General features: G+C 41.9%; 1 protein-coding gene across 2 annotated transcripts in view; it reads left to right on the top strand.

Annotated features, from left to right (window-relative positions):
- SDK1 (sidekick cell adhesion molecule 1) overlaps positions 1-19493 on the top strand; it is a 387464-nt gene that overhangs the window by 258254 nt on the left and 109717 nt on the right. For both annotated transcript variants that reach the window (XM_063171739.1, XM_063171738.1), the window contains exons 15-18: positions 1689-1825; positions 8393-8540; positions 9373-9513; positions 13040-13221. In XM_063171739.1, the coding sequence (XP_063027809.1) occupies positions 1689-1825; positions 8393-8540; positions 9373-9513; positions 13040-13221 (608 nt within the window). The remainder of the gene's footprint in view (positions 1-1688; positions 1826-8392; positions 8541-9372; positions 9514-13039; positions 13222-19493) is intronic.

Below are 19493 nucleotides of genomic sequence, written 5' to 3'. Positions count from 1 at the left end.
TGGCCATGTCTGAGCTGTCAGTGCACGCCCAGAAAGGAGTGAGAACAGTCAACTTAAACTCCTCACCATCAAGACATCTCAAGCAAGCAATTTAATGAAGTTGAGATCTGAATCACACCCTGAGGTGTCATTCCATGTTTACTACACAAAGAGCCTGGGGTCACCATGATGCTAATTTGGTTCTGCGTTTAAAGTCAAATGAGATGAGACAAGGCTTTGAGTCTCAGGTTTAGCCTTAGGAAATATCCAACCCCTCTTGCCTGGAGAGAGGTGGGCAGGGAAGTGCCTTCTGCTTCTGGTGCCTCATTAGCTGTGTGTTTTTCTTGCCACTCTTTGGCTCTTCCAGCAATTTTTTTTTTTTTTTTTTTTTGGTGCTAACTCCACAGTGTGTATCCATCAGAAACGCGTAAACAAAAGCATTTGCGGCTTAACAGAAAAATAATAAAACTATTGTCTGGCTCTCCATATGTTCCTCAATCTTCCAGTAGAAACAGAAATCCAGGACATATTTATTGTTCTGGCTTGGAGCCAGAGCCTGTATTTATTTTGGTGAGTGGCTGAGGAGTTGCAGTTTTTAAATAACTCTGAGCCTTCAGTGGCAAAATACATCACAAGCAGGAATTGCTGCATTTTTAATTTAAGCATCTGAGTGCCCTCGTGGCTTTCTGCTCTGGCCTGAGCTGTGGAAGGGTCACCCTCAGCCTTGCTGAGGAGGAAGGCAGATTGAATGGGTAAAAACTGGCCCTCCCTGCTTTTCCTTCACTCTGAAATCCTTGTTCTCCTTAGGAATCAGGATAAGGACTAAAAATCATGCTTAAGTATAATGCTGAAGGGCTTTTATCTCTTAAAATGCATCAGCATTTAAGGGTTGCAGCAGAATTTAGTGTTCTCACTTCACCATGCAGCTCCCACTTTCAGCCAATGGGTACAAATGAAATGTTTTTCCACAAATTTCCTTTATGTGTAGAAATTACACATTTTAATTGAGATGCTGTTTTATTTTTGTTTTTGAAATGTTTTATGTTGTATTTCCATGGGGTTTCTGCAGGCATTTTCACTGCATTTTCTGGTTGGGTGCTTCCAAAAAAATCCTTATTATAGGGAGGAAGGATTCTACCCATGACAGGATAAGCCTGAATCCGTGAGTAAATCAAGCTGTTCTGTAGCCTAAGAATACATATGGTAATTTTGATTAGTCGCTCTGTGTGGATAGTGTCAATGTCTTCTGCTTCCTTGAGTATGAAAAATTCCATGTTAAATCATATCTCCCATGTGTTTTACTGTTTATACGTATCACTGCTGTCACATTGTAGGACATCATTGTAAGATGGGAGAAAAAGTGAGAGAGGAAATTTATTGACCAACTTGCTCAGTCAAAAACAGGGTGAAAATTGGCTTTTTGCCACATTTAGCAACATGTCCATTAGCTGTTCTATCCATCAGCCTTGGGACTTTCAGCATAATTTTTATTTTTTTTCCCCCAAACAGGATAAAATTGTGAAGAATTCTAAGATGTCTTTCACTTATTTAATTGTACAATAGCTGCTGGTGGTTTTATATCCATCATCACGCGGGGCTGATGTCGCCTGCCTTTAACTGCCTGTAAGACTGGAGCTGAATGAAATATAGATTAATTTTTCTGTGCTGGTTTATTTTTTTTCCCTTTCTCTCACCCTTTTCCTCTGCAGAGAGCTGCCTCACTCCCCTCAGAACCTGGTGGCCACGCTGAACTCCTCCTACAGCCGCAGCGTGGTGCTCTCCTGGGTGCGCCCCTTCGACGGCAACAGCCCCGTGCTCTACTACGTGGTGGAGCTCTCTGAGAACAGTAAGTCAAATACTTCTCAGCCCCACGGTGTTCTTAACCATTCCCTCTCCCCAGAGCTGCTGACAAAGTGCTGCTGCAGTTTGCTTAAACCTGCACAAAGGGGTTTGACACTCAGGTGTTTGCACGCTGAAAGAGGGGAGTGACAAAGAAGGCTGAGATGGAGGGATTGATTTACAGGACTTAGAAATTCCACCTCTGGTGTTGCCAGACAGACTTGAGGTACAACAGCTCATTCCTCAGTACAGCAGCAGTCAGTTTGTTCCTTCCCGTGGCTTTTCCTTCAGTTTCATGGATTTCTTAGGGCATTCAGAGCCCAAATTTCACCTAAAAGATGCAGAGACGGGGATAATTCAAGGAACTGATAGTCTGTCAAAGGAACAAACTTGGGTGTCAAGAGGAGCTGCTGTCTTACCTCTCTGTGGGCTCATACGTTTTCTCTACTTTCTGTAGATTATCATTTTACACCCTTCCATTAGGTAGGTGGTTGAGGATGTTTGAGTGCAATCCAAGTATCTGACTTCCTGCATTACAAACCTGGGCATTGGGAATTGCCACTTGCCAGTTTTATCATGCTGTACACCAGGCTCTCAGTCTGCAAGGTTATTCAGGGACATTGCTAATGCCTCTTTAGGAGCTGATGGAAAGATGAGGGTATATGGAAATCGGTCACCTTGGCAATACTTTCTAATCTCTATCACCCTAGGAGCTGGAAATCCAAGCTGAACAATTGGTTCTTGATGAAAAAATTAAGAGCATCACTTTTTGTGACATGTTGAAATTAGTCACTGCATAACTGAATGTGAAACAGTTCTGATTTCTGATTATCTGGAGAGCAGCACTTTGTTTTGCCACACTGAGAGCTTGAGGGGGAAACTTGAGCTTCAGATCACATACAAGCCTTTTGCTTTGCAGGCTGGAGTGTATAACTTCTCAGATGTGGAGGTCCCAGAACCAATGATCTTGACAACTGTTAAGCTAAGTGCAGGTTTCTAGTCCTAGCAGAAATCCAAAGTCATGCCCAGGACTGCTGCCCTTAAAATAGTTCTTTTCAATCAAAGACTCTGGATCTTTTTGTAACAAATGAGTAAGAAAATCCACAATCCTGCACTCATACTCCATCTCTAGCTTTTTACCACCACCTTCCTTTTTATTTTCACTCTTCTCTCCTTCCCTCCCATTGATATAGGCCAGTAACTGCCTGGTTTTCTTCTTTCCCCTCCGTGATCTTTTGCCCAAGGGTGTTTCCCTGCTGCTCCTTGTTTCCCAGTGGCTTTGCTGAGGACAAGTTAGTGAAGTCCCAGTCTGGGAACATGATGCAAAGGTCCTAGAGCTGTTATTACACATAGACAGCACAGAGGTGGCGGAACATGTGCACTTGGATCCTGCATTGACTGGGACAAGTCCCTTAAAGAAAAGGCAGCTCATTCAGTGCCAGGAGAATTATGGAATTGTTTCAGTTGGAAGGGACCTTGAAGATCATCTCATTCCATCATCTTTCTTTTGTCATGGAGGAGTTTGGAAGGTCTTCAAGTCCTTCCTACCAAGGATGCTTTGCAGTTGTATAGGAATGGGGTGGATGCACCATCATTTTAGAATTAATTCACTGAAATTTGTCGAAGGCTCAGCCAAAATCAACAGTAGTTCTCTGGAAAGCATGCACACAGTCCCTGAGAACACACAGGGTCCTGTGAACCACTGCTCACTCTGTGATAGAGCAAATAATTTTGGCTGCTGTCATTGCAGTCTGCCACTGAGAGGGTCTCGTTGTTCCAAAGCACAGGTCTGTGTCCTGCCACAGCTCAGAGCTGCAAACAGGCCAGCTGGGTTGGGAACTGAGCATCTTAACTCCCAGATATATCTCAGGTCTTGCTGTCCTTTAAATTTTTGTCTTTATTTACTTTGTTTTTATGTGCAATGTGTAAATGAGTGCCTACAGAAGCAGAACAGGGAAGAACCTGAGCCCTTGGATATTCCACTGTTGCTGTGCTCTCTTGTTCCATATACACAGAGCAGTACAGCAGTGTCAGCAGTGGCTTTGGTTTGGAACACTGACTGAAATGTCTGCACACTGACACGGGCTTGTTTTGGTTTCTATTTTCCTGAAGTGTTTGTTTTTCGGGGCTATGTTGATCTCAGCAGTGTGTGGTTAATATTTAGCTTCTCCAGACCTCCTGCTCCTCTGGAAATCATCACCTTCCCTTTGTTCCCAGCCATCCCAAGCACTGTTTGTGCACAAAGATGGCATTTGATGTTGTGTAGGTAGAGCTTGGCCTGATATGACTGCAGAAACTCTTTGCTTTTCAAAGACAATTTCTGTTTGGGGTTTGTGCTGCAGAAGGAGTGACTGTCAGGGGGACAGGGAACACCCTCCATGAGCTCTGTCACTGTCACAGCAGAGCAATGTGCCTCCCATCCCAGTCCCCCTTCACTTTCAGATGTGAAGGAGGGACACCAGAATTAGATTTTATTTTCCAGTCAGCAACACTGTACAGATTTTGTTCTTAGTTCTGTGGAGTTTGAATGTGTGGAGTTTGTGTTTTGGTTATAAGTGCTGAAAAGTAGCCTTGTTGCCTTTTTTAGCTGTTTTGTTTTGGATAACTTTCTCACAGCTTTAGGACCCATGGTAGGTTTTGAAGCACTTACCATCAATGAATACATAACAGTGTCTGCTGCAGAGAAATAGCTGAAGAGGATTCAAAATAACGAGTATAAATTTCAGGGGTTTAATTACCAGCTGCATTAGAGGGAGGCGTGTCACTCCACCTGGCATGGATTAGAACTCCTTTTCATTAATATCAATTCAGTAAAGAGATACAAAACCCTCATTTTAATTAGAGGGAAGAAAACAGTGGCAGATCGTGCACATAAATTGCTGGGAATATGAACGACTCTAGCCACCTAATTTTTAAAATTAATGTATTTGGCACAATGCAATAATTCTCAAAATACAAGTATTCACAGTAGACTGTGTCTGTGGGTGACTTGAGACATATGGCCTTAAACATTTGGGGGCAAATTTATAATCTAATTTGAAAAACACAGTTCCAAGGAAACACAGTCATTAAGTATTCCTGCCCACACAGAGCCAAGAATGTGAACCTTGATTTGAAATAGGATTTTCAAATAAATAGTGCCATGCATTGCTGTCATTTGCACTAATATAATTTTGGATGTTTCATGACCTGTTTAGCCCCATTGCAATTTACCTCAGAATTCCAATGAAGTGTCTTCATGGAGTTAGGAGGGGATATGCTTATTTTATTCCAAAGAGGTTTCGACTGGAGGAATTAATCAAAAAAATATTCTGAATAGTCTTTTAACTGAAGAAATGAATTAAGACTTGTAGAATTCTGCTGAGAACAATTAAGATAAAAGCCCATTTTTGTTTTATTGTATTCTGGGATATCTGTGCTGTGTGAGGTGATGATATAACTCAGAATCATCACGTTGTGCCAATGAGGAGATAATAAAAGCTCCTGTGGAGCATCTGTACATGCTTAATAAAACCTATGAGTCGTCACCCTGAATTTGGTAGGAATATTCAAATGGCAAATATTGAACCCATTGATAAATCTGTTCAAAAATCAAAGTAAAACTGCATTGTCATTATGATTGTGATTCAGATCTAGATATCATTATTTTAAAAGATACTTTTTTTCAGGCCACTGCTGGACCTTGTATAGGTCCTACCAAACAAAGGGTGAACCATTTAGCTTGCATTTGGATTTTGTGCAATATCATATCACTACAAAAGTTTGAAAGATGAATTCAGTGTATTCCAGCAGTACAGCAAATTCCTATGCTGCCATCTATGCAAAACCCCCTGGAGAAGGAAAGAGATGGAAATGTGTTCCAGACCTGCAAAAATCAGCTTTCTGCAGTAGATCTGATCGGTAACATCAAATTAGAAATGATTTTTGGGGAAATTGCAATTAATGCATGAACTGTAGGGTAGACGGAAATAGAGAGGAAATGCCTCTTGGCACATAGCCAGAGTTATTGAATGCGTCACAAGCGCATCCAAAAATTCATGACAGGAAAAAAAAAGTCATTTCTAAAACCCCAAAATGACATTGTAAACCAGAGAACAGCCTGTGAGATTCTTCATTTCCAATAAATTAAGCTGGAGAGGCAATCAGAGTTAATTCAGAATGGCCAATATTTGTAAGACGACAGACAGCTCAACATGGAAGTTGTTCAGACAGCAATTACAGGGTAAGAGCAGCAGAGCCCAGAGTATGTTCTGGGCAGCTTAAGTTAAATGAAGGATTAGCAGAGTCTGTTCAGTCTAACAGAGACCTTTTTAATAGTTTGACCTGGCAAGTCTTTTGTCACCATGGAGCTTCTCCAGGCTTCCTGGGACAGGTGAGTGACAGCCATCCCTGGAGGACAGGAGAGGCGCTGTTAAAAATTTTATGGCATGTTTCCCTTGTCAGAATTGCTCTTCTCCACAGTGAAAAGAGCTTCTGCACAATCCCAGGGTCAGTTGTGTGCAGTTAAAGAGGGAGATCCATTTTTTTGCAGTGTTTTGTTTATTGATTAAAAAAAAAAAAAAAAGACTTGACATTTAAATTTTAAAGATACTCTGCAGACTCAGTGTATCCAGTGCTCCAGGAGTGAGCAAATGCTCCCTGAACCGCCCTCCTCTCTGAATCAGAGTGCCCAGGAGATGAATAGGCTTCGTTTATATTAGTTTCCAGTTTAATCTCTCTTCCTGCCAGATCTTTTATCTTCCACCAGGAGAGGAAAAAGAATTAATAAAGTATTCTACAGATGCAGCATATAAACAGAGCAAAGCCCCAAGGTGCTGAGGAGATTAATAGGGCCTGTTGTTGAATCAAACTGCTCACTACATTGAGCTGCTTGGGTTAAGCACTCTCAGGTGGTGTTTACACTGGCAGTAAACAAATGAAATGCTCTAGGAAACGGACCACTGCCCAAGTAGCTCATGCAAGGGTATTTCACTCCCCTCTTCCATTTTCCCCAGGAAGTTCCTTCAGGCAGTGCACTAGGTCAGCCATACCTTAACTCCAGCTTCCCTTGATTTGTTGCTGTGCACTCTGGCTGTAACAAGGCTGTTGGGGAAGTCTCAAGGGAAGCCTGCAAAAATTCAGAAGGAACTAAGGTGCAAAAAACTCCTAAGCAATGCTTTTCTAGATGGCACAGGTGTGCTTCCTCTAAGGGCTCTCTAAAAGAAATCCAATGTTCAGCTAAGATAAATTGGCATCAAGATCTTGCAGCCAAAGTGGCTGTTGGTAAATCAACAATTGGCAAGGACAGAGCTTCACTGCTATGCAAATGTCCCTCTCCAGCATTCCCAGTATTCTGCTGTGTCAGTTTTCCTGTTAAAAAAGACTTTGTTCTGGCAAGGCCCTTACTGGAATAAATACATTTGGAGTAATTTGAAGATGCAGTGTTTATAGCCCAACTGGCATCACACCCTAGAGGGCTTAAACTTGCTAAGGAATCTGCCAGAAAAGCACAAAATGAGTGGCTTCTGTCTTGGTGTGAAGTTTAGCAGCCTTCCACGTTTGGGACATCTCATCTCCATTTTCAGGCAGACGTTGAGGTGACCTGCCAGGAGCCACGATGCACTTCTGATGAGCAACATGCACAGATAACGTTGCCAAAATCCACAGCGAGCTCCTCAGCAATTTCCAGAAGCGTTAGTAATTTTGAGCAGGGAGCATGAAAACAGCTGGTATTATTTAAAAACTGAACAAATCTTCAAATTGGCTGATTCCGTCGCTGTACTGTTGCAACGCAGACCAAATGTCACCTCTCCCCGACTATTTCAGTCATGACATCAGGGAGAATATGTGACACCAGGCTATGGAGAGAAGTAGTCAGAATATTTAATTTTTAACATGTTTCATTTCTGACCTCTTTAAAAACTTGTAAATGTAATTTAGGCATCAGAGAAGCTTGATATGGCAAGAATGTGAACTGACAGCAAGGGGTTTAGAGTGCTGCCAGGGCTTTCTACCAGGGAATCTTCCTAGGACAATTAGATTCCATGCTGAATAATATCACTAGGAAAAAAAAATAGGACTGCAGACACATAGAATCAGCAGCTGAAGCTTTCTCAGGTCTTGCAGCAAAGGGCTGATTTGGCAGAGGGAGTCATGCTTCTACACCTGCCTGCAAGCTGGGTAGGAAGATATTCCAAACTGACTGTGAATTTCATTAGAATCCTTCCACCAGAGCCACTCATGGGTGTGGTGGTGTGATGGCCTGCCAAACAGATGGGTTGTGAAATACACAGCCCATCTGTCTTTATCATGCTTGTTTCCTCTTTTATTAAAATGTTAATGAATATAGTTTTTATTTATTATGCCATGACATGTGCAGCATCACTTTCCAGTAGAGAAATGTGCAATCTGCATAACTGTGTGGGCTGACAGGAAGGTTTCTTCTGGTGAAAAGAAACTTCTTCCCAAAGTTCCTCTGAGGGAAGGAAGCACCAAGAGCTCTGAGCAGTCAGAGGCGTTTTCTCACTTCTGCAGGGCTTTTGACAGGCACTTTCATCTTTTTTTCCTTTTTTTCCCGTGCTAATTTTTCCAACAGATTCTCCGTGGAAGGTTCACCTGTCCAACCTTGACCCGAAGATGACCGGGGTCACTGTGAGTGGCCTCACCCCAGCCAGGACCTACCAGTTCAGGGTGTGTGCAGTCAACCAGGTGGGCAAGGGGCGCTACAGCACCGAGACCAGCAGGTAATGACAGCCCCTGTCTGTGTGCTGAAGGACAGAGACCTGGGGAGGGGAAAATGCTGCTTGGGAGTCAAGGAATAAAATAATCTTTTGTGCAACGATTGGGAGATGGAGGAGTTGCCACTTCCCAGGTGTCTGGAGAGTGCCCTGCAGATGGCAGGAGTTGGGGATGATGGCATTTGGGGGATGCAGGAGCTCAGCCCAACATGAAAGAAGTGTCCTCATACTCCAGAGTATCAGTTGGAAATTACATTTTGCTCTTATGCTAAGCCCCAGCAGTTAGGTCGGGCAGGAGCACAGCTCTCACCCTGTCATGGCAATGTCACTGCTGGAATTTACCCAGATGTGACAGAGAAGGATGGCTTCATCATATTCAGTTTCAAATGCATCCCCCTTCTTCTGTGAACCAAAGCTTGCTGCAAGCTTGAATTGCAGAACAGCTGAACTCTAAATGGCTTTTTCAAAATGTAGGAGTTTGATATGAAAAATATTGAAAGAGCTGAAAGAAACAATTTGGAAGGAGTCACAGACACTGGACCTGAGCTCTTACTCATTCAGGCTTGTAATCTTTTTAAAGAGTTGTAGCAGCCTGGGTGATTCCAAGAGAATAGGGTTACCTCAGCTGTCTGTCTTGTTGCTTGCTTAACTGATTTCCTATTATGTTGATTTGTGGTAACTATTACATGCATGTCTTCAGCAGTTTGATCAGCATTATATTTCTTTCTAGTCATCAGACTGTGATAAAAGAGTGGTTCACTTGGAGGGGATACAGGAAATAGACTCTTATTTTTGATTTCTTCCAACACCCATGTCCATCACATTCTTTTGTACTTAGGTTGATGCTACCTGAGGAGCCTCCCAGTGCTCCCCCTAAAAACATTGTGGCCAGTGGGAGAACCAATCAGTCCATCATGGTCCAGTGGCAGCCTCCTCCTGAGAGTGAGCACAATGGGGTTCTCCATGGCTACATCCTAAGGTAAGTCCTTTCTTAACTTGGGAAATCCAGGTATGCACAGGGGAGTTCAAATGGTGTGCCTTAAGAGTGTAATAAAAGCAATCTCTACTGAATTAAAGACATTAGTTATTGTGTGCAAATGTTCAGGCTGCTCTGGTTTGTCAAATATGAGAAAACAACTCTTCAAGGAGTCACAAGGGTGCAGCCACTTAAATTCTGGCCTGTCTGTCCTACAGAGTCTGAGGGCTCCATCAGCTGTTCCAAAGGACCTGTGGAGACTCACAAAATCCTTTTATTCCATTTTCAAAGGGAAGTGAAGCACTAAGTAATGCAAGTGTTCACATGGGAGGCTGGTACAGTGCAGCCTATGCAGATGTATATTTGCTTATTACAGGCTCAGCTCCCTGCTCAAAAGGTTAATTAAATTTATCAAAGACACAACAGGGCTCCTGCCTATGGAGGAGCAGCAAAAGAATCAATAAACTTCAATTTTGTGCCAAACAAAATGGAGAGAGGGAATGACAGGTCAGATGCTTCATGGCAGACCTTGGTTTGGTTTTGAAAATCAGCCAATTGAGTAAGGTCCTTTTAGCCCTGTTTGTATTTATTAATGAGAAACACATTCAGGCAGGTAACTGGGAATCCTGCACCCATCCAGTCAGGCAGCTTACCCAGGATTCATTGTGTTAGAAAGGATGCTGCCACTTGAGAGACTTTGCAGAGATTTCCCTTAGGTGATTTTTTGGGACTCAGTATTCACTCCTATCCAATTCCACTAGATTGCTGCTCATTTGGCATCCTCCACACCCTGCAGTGCTAGCAGCCAGCTAGGACCACACCTCTAGTGAGGGAGGCATTTTTTGTGGAAAACTCCCAGCCCCTGACATATTTCCAAGTGATGGTTGCAGCATCCTGTAGGCAGGCTGCTGACATTTTTAATACAGTGTCCTCCAGAACAGTAAAAGATAACTAAATGCTGCAGTTTAAATGCCAACATCCAGTTCAAGCTGTGCTCCTGCTTTTGCTGGCATGGATGGAAAGGCTTTTGTCATGCTAAGAGTGTTGGTGAGCTCCCAAAATTGCCCTGGGAAGTTCCTCTGTGTCTGCAGGCAGAGTTGAGTGTGTTCATCTCTCTGTCACCTGCACAGAGCCCCTCAGCAGAGGGGAGCCCCTTGTGCTGCTGGTGCAGGGTTTTAGGGCTGGGCTCAGTTTAAAATGTTCTGTCAGCCATCAGTGGGGAAAGGTGCTTTAACCTCTGCCTGCAGATAGACCCTTGTCCTGAGCCTTGGGTTCCCATCTGCCAAGGGTGCAAACATTCTTTATGCAATTCTTGCCTTCAAACCCTACCCCAGTGGTAGGGTGAGTTCCTCAGATATTCCCAGGGATTCTCTCCCAGTCTCAGCATTAAGTATGGGCAAGGTTTACAAGTAGAGACATTTCTTCCATTAGCCTCTCCATTGACATTAACCACTTCTGTTTCTGCTTTTAGTGCCATGTCTCTCTGGCACTTAATGTGCTTTAAAAAGCAATCCCATAGGCTCCTCCTCCTGGCAATCTGTGCTGTTTTCTCCAAATAGCATTTCCAATAATGTTTAACTTTGGTAATTTCTACAGTATTTATCTGCATAATTGATCCCTGACCTTGCTGGAACATCTCTGTCCATTTTAATAGTGCTCATATTCATTATGCTTAATCTGTGGGCATTTTTGGTGTCTTCCAGCTTTGTCTTGACAGCAGAACAGAGAAACCATTTTTTCAACAGGAATTTAAGATTATCACATAAAAGCACAAGTCCCAGGTAATAAACCAGGCTGTTCCTCCCAGTTGAATTGTGTGGCCACAGCAATATGCACTGAAGAACAGTGTTCCTGCACTGATTTCTGCAGAATCAGGGGATAGCAGAGTGAAAAGCACCAGCCATCCATAGACCCAAAGCTCAAGACATGCAAGATGCTAAATTGATGGAACACCTGATCTTTAAAAGTGAAGGTGCACTGCACAAGTCATGTGGAGTATCCATCAAAGTCCATGGTGAGAAAAATCATGAAGACATGACATTTCTGAACTGGCCTCCTTCCTCTGCCCTTTTTCTCACTGCCAATATTGCATTTAGGGGTCTGCCATGCTAACAGCATAACAGATTAAATCACTGGAGCACTTGCACCTTGTCTGCTGGGCAGGAGAAAGAGCATTGCTGCACTAAGAGCTGACTTGCCATGGAGCACACACCCTGCACAGGAGAGAGAGAGAAAGGGGGAGCAAGACATTCAATAAACTCAGCTGAGGGCTGCTATTTCTTTATTTCCATTTATATTTCATAAATGGAATCACACCAGTGTAGCATTACAAATATTAAGTGTGCTAGAGATGGTCAGGCAAGCAGCAGAAAATAGAGATGTCAGTGATTAAGAAGTGATCTCTTTATAGGAGGATTTTAGAACAAAAATCTGTGGCTGAGCACATGAAGTTGTCTAGTCATGAACATTGCAGCAATTTTATTAGATGAATTTAAAATGTGTCTGTAAGATGTCAATGAAATTGTTCTGTGTCAATAAACTTTTGGTCATTGCAGTGAAGCAAAGGATGGGTAAGAGTGTATAAAAGTTGTGTGGTGAATAAAAATACAAATGTTTCCATATTTGTCTTTTTCCTGGAATAGTAATGCCTTGTGTCCCTTATTTGGCCTCTGGTTTTTTGATTTTTTTGTGAATTAGCATATTGTGAGCATCCACTGTACCACTTTCCTAAAGGAAGGAAAACAAACAGTATTATTCACATTCACAGATTTGCAAGGTTTGTTTGTTTTCTGTAATTTAGTTTTTCTCTGTAGTTTGTTGGCCTGAAGAGACACATCAAAGGGATTCTGTTTTCTGGAATACAGTTTTTGCATGGGAAAATATATTTAGTGTTTCAGCTGCTCGTGTCTCAGCAGAAAGAGTTTCAGGATATTTATCACCCACCTGTGTTTGACACAGCCCTTCTCCTGGAACTTCAGGGCTTACCCAAACCTTCAGTCTCAACTGTGTTCAATCCTTATTTTAATTATTCTCTGAAGTAAATTCTGGTGGAAGCCAAGGGTGCCAGTGGCTGAGATCCCAGGAGGTCAGAGCCCTCTGAGCTCTTACTTTTCAGATTTCAGAAGTGAAGGGAAAAAAACAATTTCTCAGGCTGATTTACAGCAGCACTCTGATAAAAATCACATCTGGGCTATTTTTTGTACTAAATCACAGCTTTTACTAGACAAGCCACATTTAAAAAGCTGTAATTTTTCTGCAACCATAAAACAGGATAAAATACCCATTTTGTTTAGCCCTGAGCCTGTAATCTCAGTGAGATCAGATTATAAATACTATAGCAGTCAAACATGATATGGTCTTATCAGGAGTTCCTATGTTCCTCCTGATTATTTTTCATTATTCTTGGTAAAATTCTGCTGTAAAACTTTGCATATTGCCTCTTCGCAAAGGAAGCTATTTTGCCAGCCAGGATATTTTCTCTAATTGATAGCATCTCATTAACCAGCTAATTCTTCTCCCCATATGGCAGGTATCGCCTGGCCGGCCTCCCGGGGGAGTACCAGTACAAAAACATCACCAGTGCAGAAATCAACTACTGCTTGGTCAAAGACCTCATCATTTGGACCCAGTATGAAATCCAGGTGGCATCCTACAATGGAGCTGGGCTGGGAGCCTTCAGCAGGCCTGTGACAGAGTACACACTGCAGGGAGGTGAGCAAACCCCAGCAGCATCTCCTTGATCACCCCACAGCTTCCTCAGGGGATGTGCTGCTGGCAATCCCACCTTAGAGCCTGGGAAATCAGTGGTCACTTCAGTCAAATTTGATAGGCAGCTTGGAGCAGGAGCACCTGCAAATTTCAAGTGCCAGATCAGAGCCAAGTCTTTGCTCTGTCTGTGTTGTAGGAAAAGCTGGGAGTGAAGTAAAAAATTATCTGTTTTGTTGACCCTCGTGATGATGTGTTGGCACACTTGCAGGTCAGAGTCAGCTGCAGCAGAAGTAATAAATAGAAATGCTGATGAGAGCTGAGGTCCTGGGGAATGGATTTATGGGACCTGTGACAGGCAGGGGCTGAGGTTACCCTGCCAGGAGAGTTGGAGAAAATATGGCAGGGAATTGGTTGCATCATGGCCAAGGCATGCAAGATGCTACATATGCAATATAGGAGATAGAGTGAACCAGCTGCATTAGTTCTGATAATCACAGAATACCTTGTTTTAGAAATATTGCAAGAGAGAAATACAACCTGTGGAGAAAGGGTTCTGAAGCATTTCAGGAATGGTGCAGATACTTTAAAGGAGAAGATAAAATGATCTTTAAAGCCCTGATTTTTATGCTACAGCTCCTCCACACTTTTCTAAGTGCTTTAAGAAGAGTATAAATTACACCAACAAAAGGATATGTAATTACTTTTTACAACCAGTGTAAGGCATGTTTACACCTCTAGATTGGTATAAAAATCTGTAGGATAATTAAGTGCCAGGTCCTTAAGGCTTCCATATATTCCCATAATTGCAGGGTTGTGCTGGATGCTGAGCACTGGACAGTACATGGGCTCTACTTTGCTGGTCATAAAACAATTATACTGTTTTAAAAACTAGCAGATTTACAGTGCATCAGTTAATTTTCAATCAGGGAAGAAGATGTAGCTGTTTGTTAATTGTTACTAGGAGTAGGTTATAACGTGATTAGATACAGTTTGAGGTGTAGGGAGATCTTTAAGAACAGATTATTCATATGCAACACTAATTAACCACAACAACTGGGGAATGAACTATCTATATTTTGTCTTAGGGCATGTAAAGTCTCATAGTTCAGAGGAGCCTAGGCACACTCATCCTCATTCTAGAAGTATTTATAGCAGACCTTGAAATGTTTTTCTTGAAGTCTTCTCATTCAGCCAGGATTAATGTTTTCTATCCCACTTAAACACCCAAGCTCTGCAGAGAATTGGTTTGCCCACAGAATTTGAATCCCTTTTGTGATTATGCTTGTAATTCATTACCCTGTTTATTTGCACATTTTAAGCTATCATAGCACCTTAACCTTCCATCTATTAAGGCCCAGGTTTGGACTTCACGCTCTTTTTTCTTAAACCCTGTAATTGACTCTAATTTCCCTTGATATTATGTGCAGTTATTATCATCCTTTATTGATTGGCTGTCTGTTGTCATTTATAAGGGTATAAATCCTCTGTTATAAATTAGGTGTAGTCAGTCCTGCATTCATGTTAATCAGCAAGAGTGTTTAGACTTCAGGCCAACCTGCAATGGCCTCTTTGGCTTCATGTAATTCCTCAGTGCTGGGTAGACATAGAAAAAAAATGGATATTTCTGATTTATTTCATATTGGTATTTGCTAATAGCTGTTAATAACTACCTCAAGGATGCTGCCACTTCCTGGTGAACCTTGCTGGGTTCATCCAAAGGATATGTCCTGTTTTAAAAAGAGTTTGAAGTCTTTTTACATTTAGAGCTAAAAAGGAAGACTGGCTGGTATAAATACAATTTGAAACTGGATTAATATCCAGTCTCCATATGTAATGTGCTACTGTCCAAATCTCTGCTCCTTTATGTTTATTGTAGTTGAGAAAAGACGGGGAAATCTAGTGACTGTTTCTTGCTCCAGAATGTTTTTCCTAAACCAAACTAGCAGGAGTAAGAAAAAGCCATGCGTAAAACTGCCTTGTAAATCATATTCTGATTTTAATATGAGCAGAGATAAATGTCAAAGACACACACTCCCATCCATCCCCCTTTCCTAGTGCCACACCACCACTGTCTCTGCTCTGACATGCATTAAATGATGTGAGCTGTGCTGGCAAGAACCTGTCTGTCTGAGATGAAAAATCCCTCACACTCATCAATGTGCAGGGCAGGCAGAGCCTGGGAGGAAATGAACCCCGGGAGCAGATCAGCCCATTGGCAGGAGCACATCAGCATATTGGCACCTTTGTCATAGGGGCTATTGACTGCCCATATAAGCTGTGGATTTATACCAGGAGCTAGTCTATTAATCCCTTATTAGTCCTCTGGCATTGCTTTAGCCACTGAAAACTAATCAGCTGCTCCAAGCTCCTCAAAAATCACCAACTTCCAAAACACAGCCAAGCTCATGAGGTGCTGATGGATCTGAACTGGGGGAAACTGGTGCATGTCAGTGAGATAAAATGTCAGGAGGACTTACAGGCAGAGCCCTGAACATCCCAGCACAAGGGTCAGACAGGTTGACTGTCTCTAAAATCTTGAAAGTCTTTTCAGAGTGATATTCAGACTAATCCTTTGATGCTCTGTATATATAGGTCTTTCTTCATCAGAGTTTCTCCAGCTGTTCCTTGCTTTGATGTTACTTTTCACAGGGATTTGTGCCAGCCCTCTGCAAAGGGCAATTTTACTTATTTAAGCATTGTCCTGCAGGACTTCTCATTGCCATATGAAAACCTGAAGTTTCCCAATACCTTTTCATGTAAGAACAGCTTTGTGAAGGTATAAACATCTTTGTGTGGTGACAATATTGTCTCTGCTCTGTACTGTTGGGCATCTTTGCCTTCTTTTGCAGGTTGATTTGCTAAAGCAGCAACTTCCACCCCTTACTTTGGGTCTGTCCCTTTTATCTCACCACTGTGAATATCTCTGAACTCTGTCTTTGAAAAACTCCCACCATGTCTTAGATTTAGGCAGGGCAAGGTTTACAAGTAGAGACATTTCTTCCATTAGCCTCTCCATTGACATTAACCACTTCTGTTTCTGCTTTTAGTGCCATGTCTTTCTTTTGATGCATATCTCAAAAGCCAGTCTTATGTCCCAAAGTTCACAGATCTCAACATGTATTTGAATGTTGTTTTGTTTTCCCTTCTTTGTTGTGCATGGACACCTTGCCAGGCCAAGAAGGTCTGAGCAAAAGCCCTTCCTGAGTAAAAGTTACCAGACTAGTGAGTCTTGATGGTGTGGAAAGGATAAAAGCAAGAGGAGTCTGTTCAGCCAGGTCCAAAGCAGCTTCTTCCTCAGGCACTAAGAGATGAATCAGAAAAATGTGTGGAAGAGCCAGAGGAAACCAGTTAACTGAAAGCTTCCTGCTTTATGTAGGAAATAATCTTGAAAAAGGAATCCCTGACTGCAGAGTGTCCTCTGCAACCATTTACTTTATCTCAGTGAAAAGATATTTTCCTTAGTTTTCCCTCGGGTTTTCTTAGCAAAAACACCTTAAAGATCCTCTGTCATTTCCTTTGGGAAACTTCCAATAGCCTTGGAGCACCCATGGCTGTTTGGGCCCAGCTGCTCCTGTGCAGAAGCAGGTTGGAGTTGTAGTGGCTGGGGGGTTTTATCTTGCTTAGATGTCATTTGCCATCTACTGCTTTTATTTTATTTTTAAATTATTTCCCAAGGTGATGGAATTAGCAGTTGTTTCAGAGAGGCCCCCAGCTGTTAATAAAGAAATAAAATCTTGTCTGTGTGAGAGCCATGCAGGAAAGGAAGGAGGCATTTCCCAGATACAAGAAGCCCAACTCATCAGTTAGTGCCAAATCTCACACTGCTGAATTTGAGAATTCAGATGTTCAGATGTGTAGTGTTGCAGAGACCCCTTTTCCTAGGCACCCACTGCAGTTCAGAGCACAGCCCAGAACACCAGCAGGGAGCAGAGGGAAGAGGCTTCCCAGGAGGAATTACAGCTCCACATCCCCACTGCTCCCATGGGATGTGCAGCTCAGCACCTGAGGCTGGTGCATTAAAGGAACATCTAAATCCTCACCTAGAGGAAAACAAGTCTGAGACAGGCAAGCTCCCACTTCAAAGGTCAGGAGCTCCAGAGGAGCCTTTTTTCCAAGGCTGTGCTGAAGATCTATATTTAGGAGCAGGAATCTGGCAGTCAGAAACTCCACGGGATTTCCATGCTGTTTGCACATGGCCAGAGACAGAATAATTCCATGTACACATGCTTAACCTCAGTGCCTTGTCTCCTCTCAATTATCTTGTCAGTGAAACCCTTTTAATGGTTTTTATCTAGAGTGCTTCCATGACCTTTTCTACTTGGAATGCTGTACATTAACCCACAGTCCTGGGGGCTGAGCTCTCCGCAGATTTCCAAGCACGTGAACTTTATCAGGAGCAAAGTAACAGTTGGTTGTGTCTGACCAATTTGATCTGCAGCTCTGAGATGACTCCCAGATGGATCTCCAGAGTGAGATGGCTTTGGAATACTTGCAGACATGATGAAGTGCAGGTTTAAAAGCTGGGAGTGTAAATACTTGGGGATTACTCTTGAAACACCTGTTTGACATTGGCAGCTTCTGTACAGCTTGACAACAAATTTGTAGGAAGAGGACAGGTATCTACCACTAAATTAGAAAATCCCCTGTGCAGACAGCCAAAGCTTCAGGAAGTTACTCTCCATGATCTTGGAAAAGTATTTGAGTTTTGAAGTGACCAGAAGGTCAATTCTGATTTAGCTTCCCTCAAACTCCTTTTCTTTTTAAAATGCAGAAGTGCTCAGATACCCAAGGAAGCCTTTAATATCAGGACATAAAAGGAGAATATTATACAGGCACTTTGAAATAAATTTGAGATTATAATGCCAATATTTTACTGATTAAAAATATAAAAATATATTACATTATGCCTTCTGCGGTATAATTAAGCTTATGCAAATTAGATGGACCATGTTCTTTCCATCTTTTAAATGCATTAATTGAGATGCAGATGTTGATTTTTCAATAAAGATAACCAAGGAGGAAATGTGATATAAATCATGATTTCCAACATTCTGAAGGTTTTATGTTTTCTGTTCATCATTTTTTCCTCTTTTCATATTACAGCAGGTATTTTCTCTGCTATGACCATATATTCTTGTTTCAGAAATTTATCTCCTAATGAACAAAAAATATTTCCTTTGTAAAAGAAATAACTAATGCATTTGGTTATCCACATTCCTAAAACTGTCATAAACCTATCTTCAAGTGTTTGCCTGAGCATTTTTGAGAACTGTGAGCACCACAAAGGAAAACTTGGAGCTTGGTGGTGCTCAGCTGATTTGGCTTTCCTGACAGGAGGAGATGAATCTATCAGTGATATCCTGGTGAATTTCTGATAGCAAACTAACATGAAGACCTGTAACACAATTTTCTTCTGCAATAACAAATCTCTGACAATTACAATACCTGAATATGCAAATGTGCAGGAAAGTAAGAATTTTGACTTTTAAAAAAAATTATGCATGTTAACCATTAATTATACAAGATATTGCACACAAAAGCTGATTCAAATATATCTTGTGGCTCTCGTAATAAACAGTTTCATCAAGAATATGAATTAAAAAAAATGCATTTAGTGGGGGACTGTAGCCAAAGCAACTCATTATGACTCTAGAGTGACTTTAATATTTATGACTGTGTCTCAGGATGATTTGGTGAATCTCGTAACTAGAAAAACTTTATGATGTCTACAGGTCATTCAGATAATAGTATAACCTTCCAAAAGCACACAGGGAATTATGATACATGGCAGGAAATAGGGCCTAGATTCTAATGAAAATTTAGAGTACTATCAGATAAACTCTGCTTCCAGAACTCAATAATTATGCATAGTTCATAAATTGTCACATCAAGTTTTAAATTAGGGCAAGAAGGTTCTGACTAATACGCAGCTACTGAGGTTTAAAAAGCTGCAGAGCGAGGTTGTGGAGCCATGGCAGAATCTTCAGGGAATTTTAGTGACAGAGGGCATGGGAGTGGATGTTCTTGTCATTTCAAACCTGACATCCTTGAGGATTTCTCCATTTTTCTGTGTTGATTTTTCTGGGCTGTGCACATCTCTGGTAAGCGTGCACTGTCCTGTCTTACTATATTGTCAGCGCTAGTTAAGAATAATGCCCTTTTATGTCTCTTCCAAACAAGTAATAACTTTTGGTTGGAAGAGGGGCAGTTTTGCATTTTTGAACTTCTGTTCTTCATTTCTTCTCCATACAAAGACTCATCTTCTAAAAAGTGCT

Source organism: Melospiza melodia, chromosome 18 (genome assembly GCF_035770615.1).
Source record: "Melospiza melodia melodia isolate bMelMel2 chromosome 18, bMelMel2.pri, whole genome shotgun sequence".
In the NCBI taxonomy this organism is placed as follows: domain Eukaryota; kingdom Metazoa; phylum Chordata; class Aves; order Passeriformes; family Passerellidae; genus Melospiza; species Melospiza melodia.
Note: the sequence above shows the minus strand (reverse complement) of the source record. Positions and strands in the feature narration are given on the sequence as shown.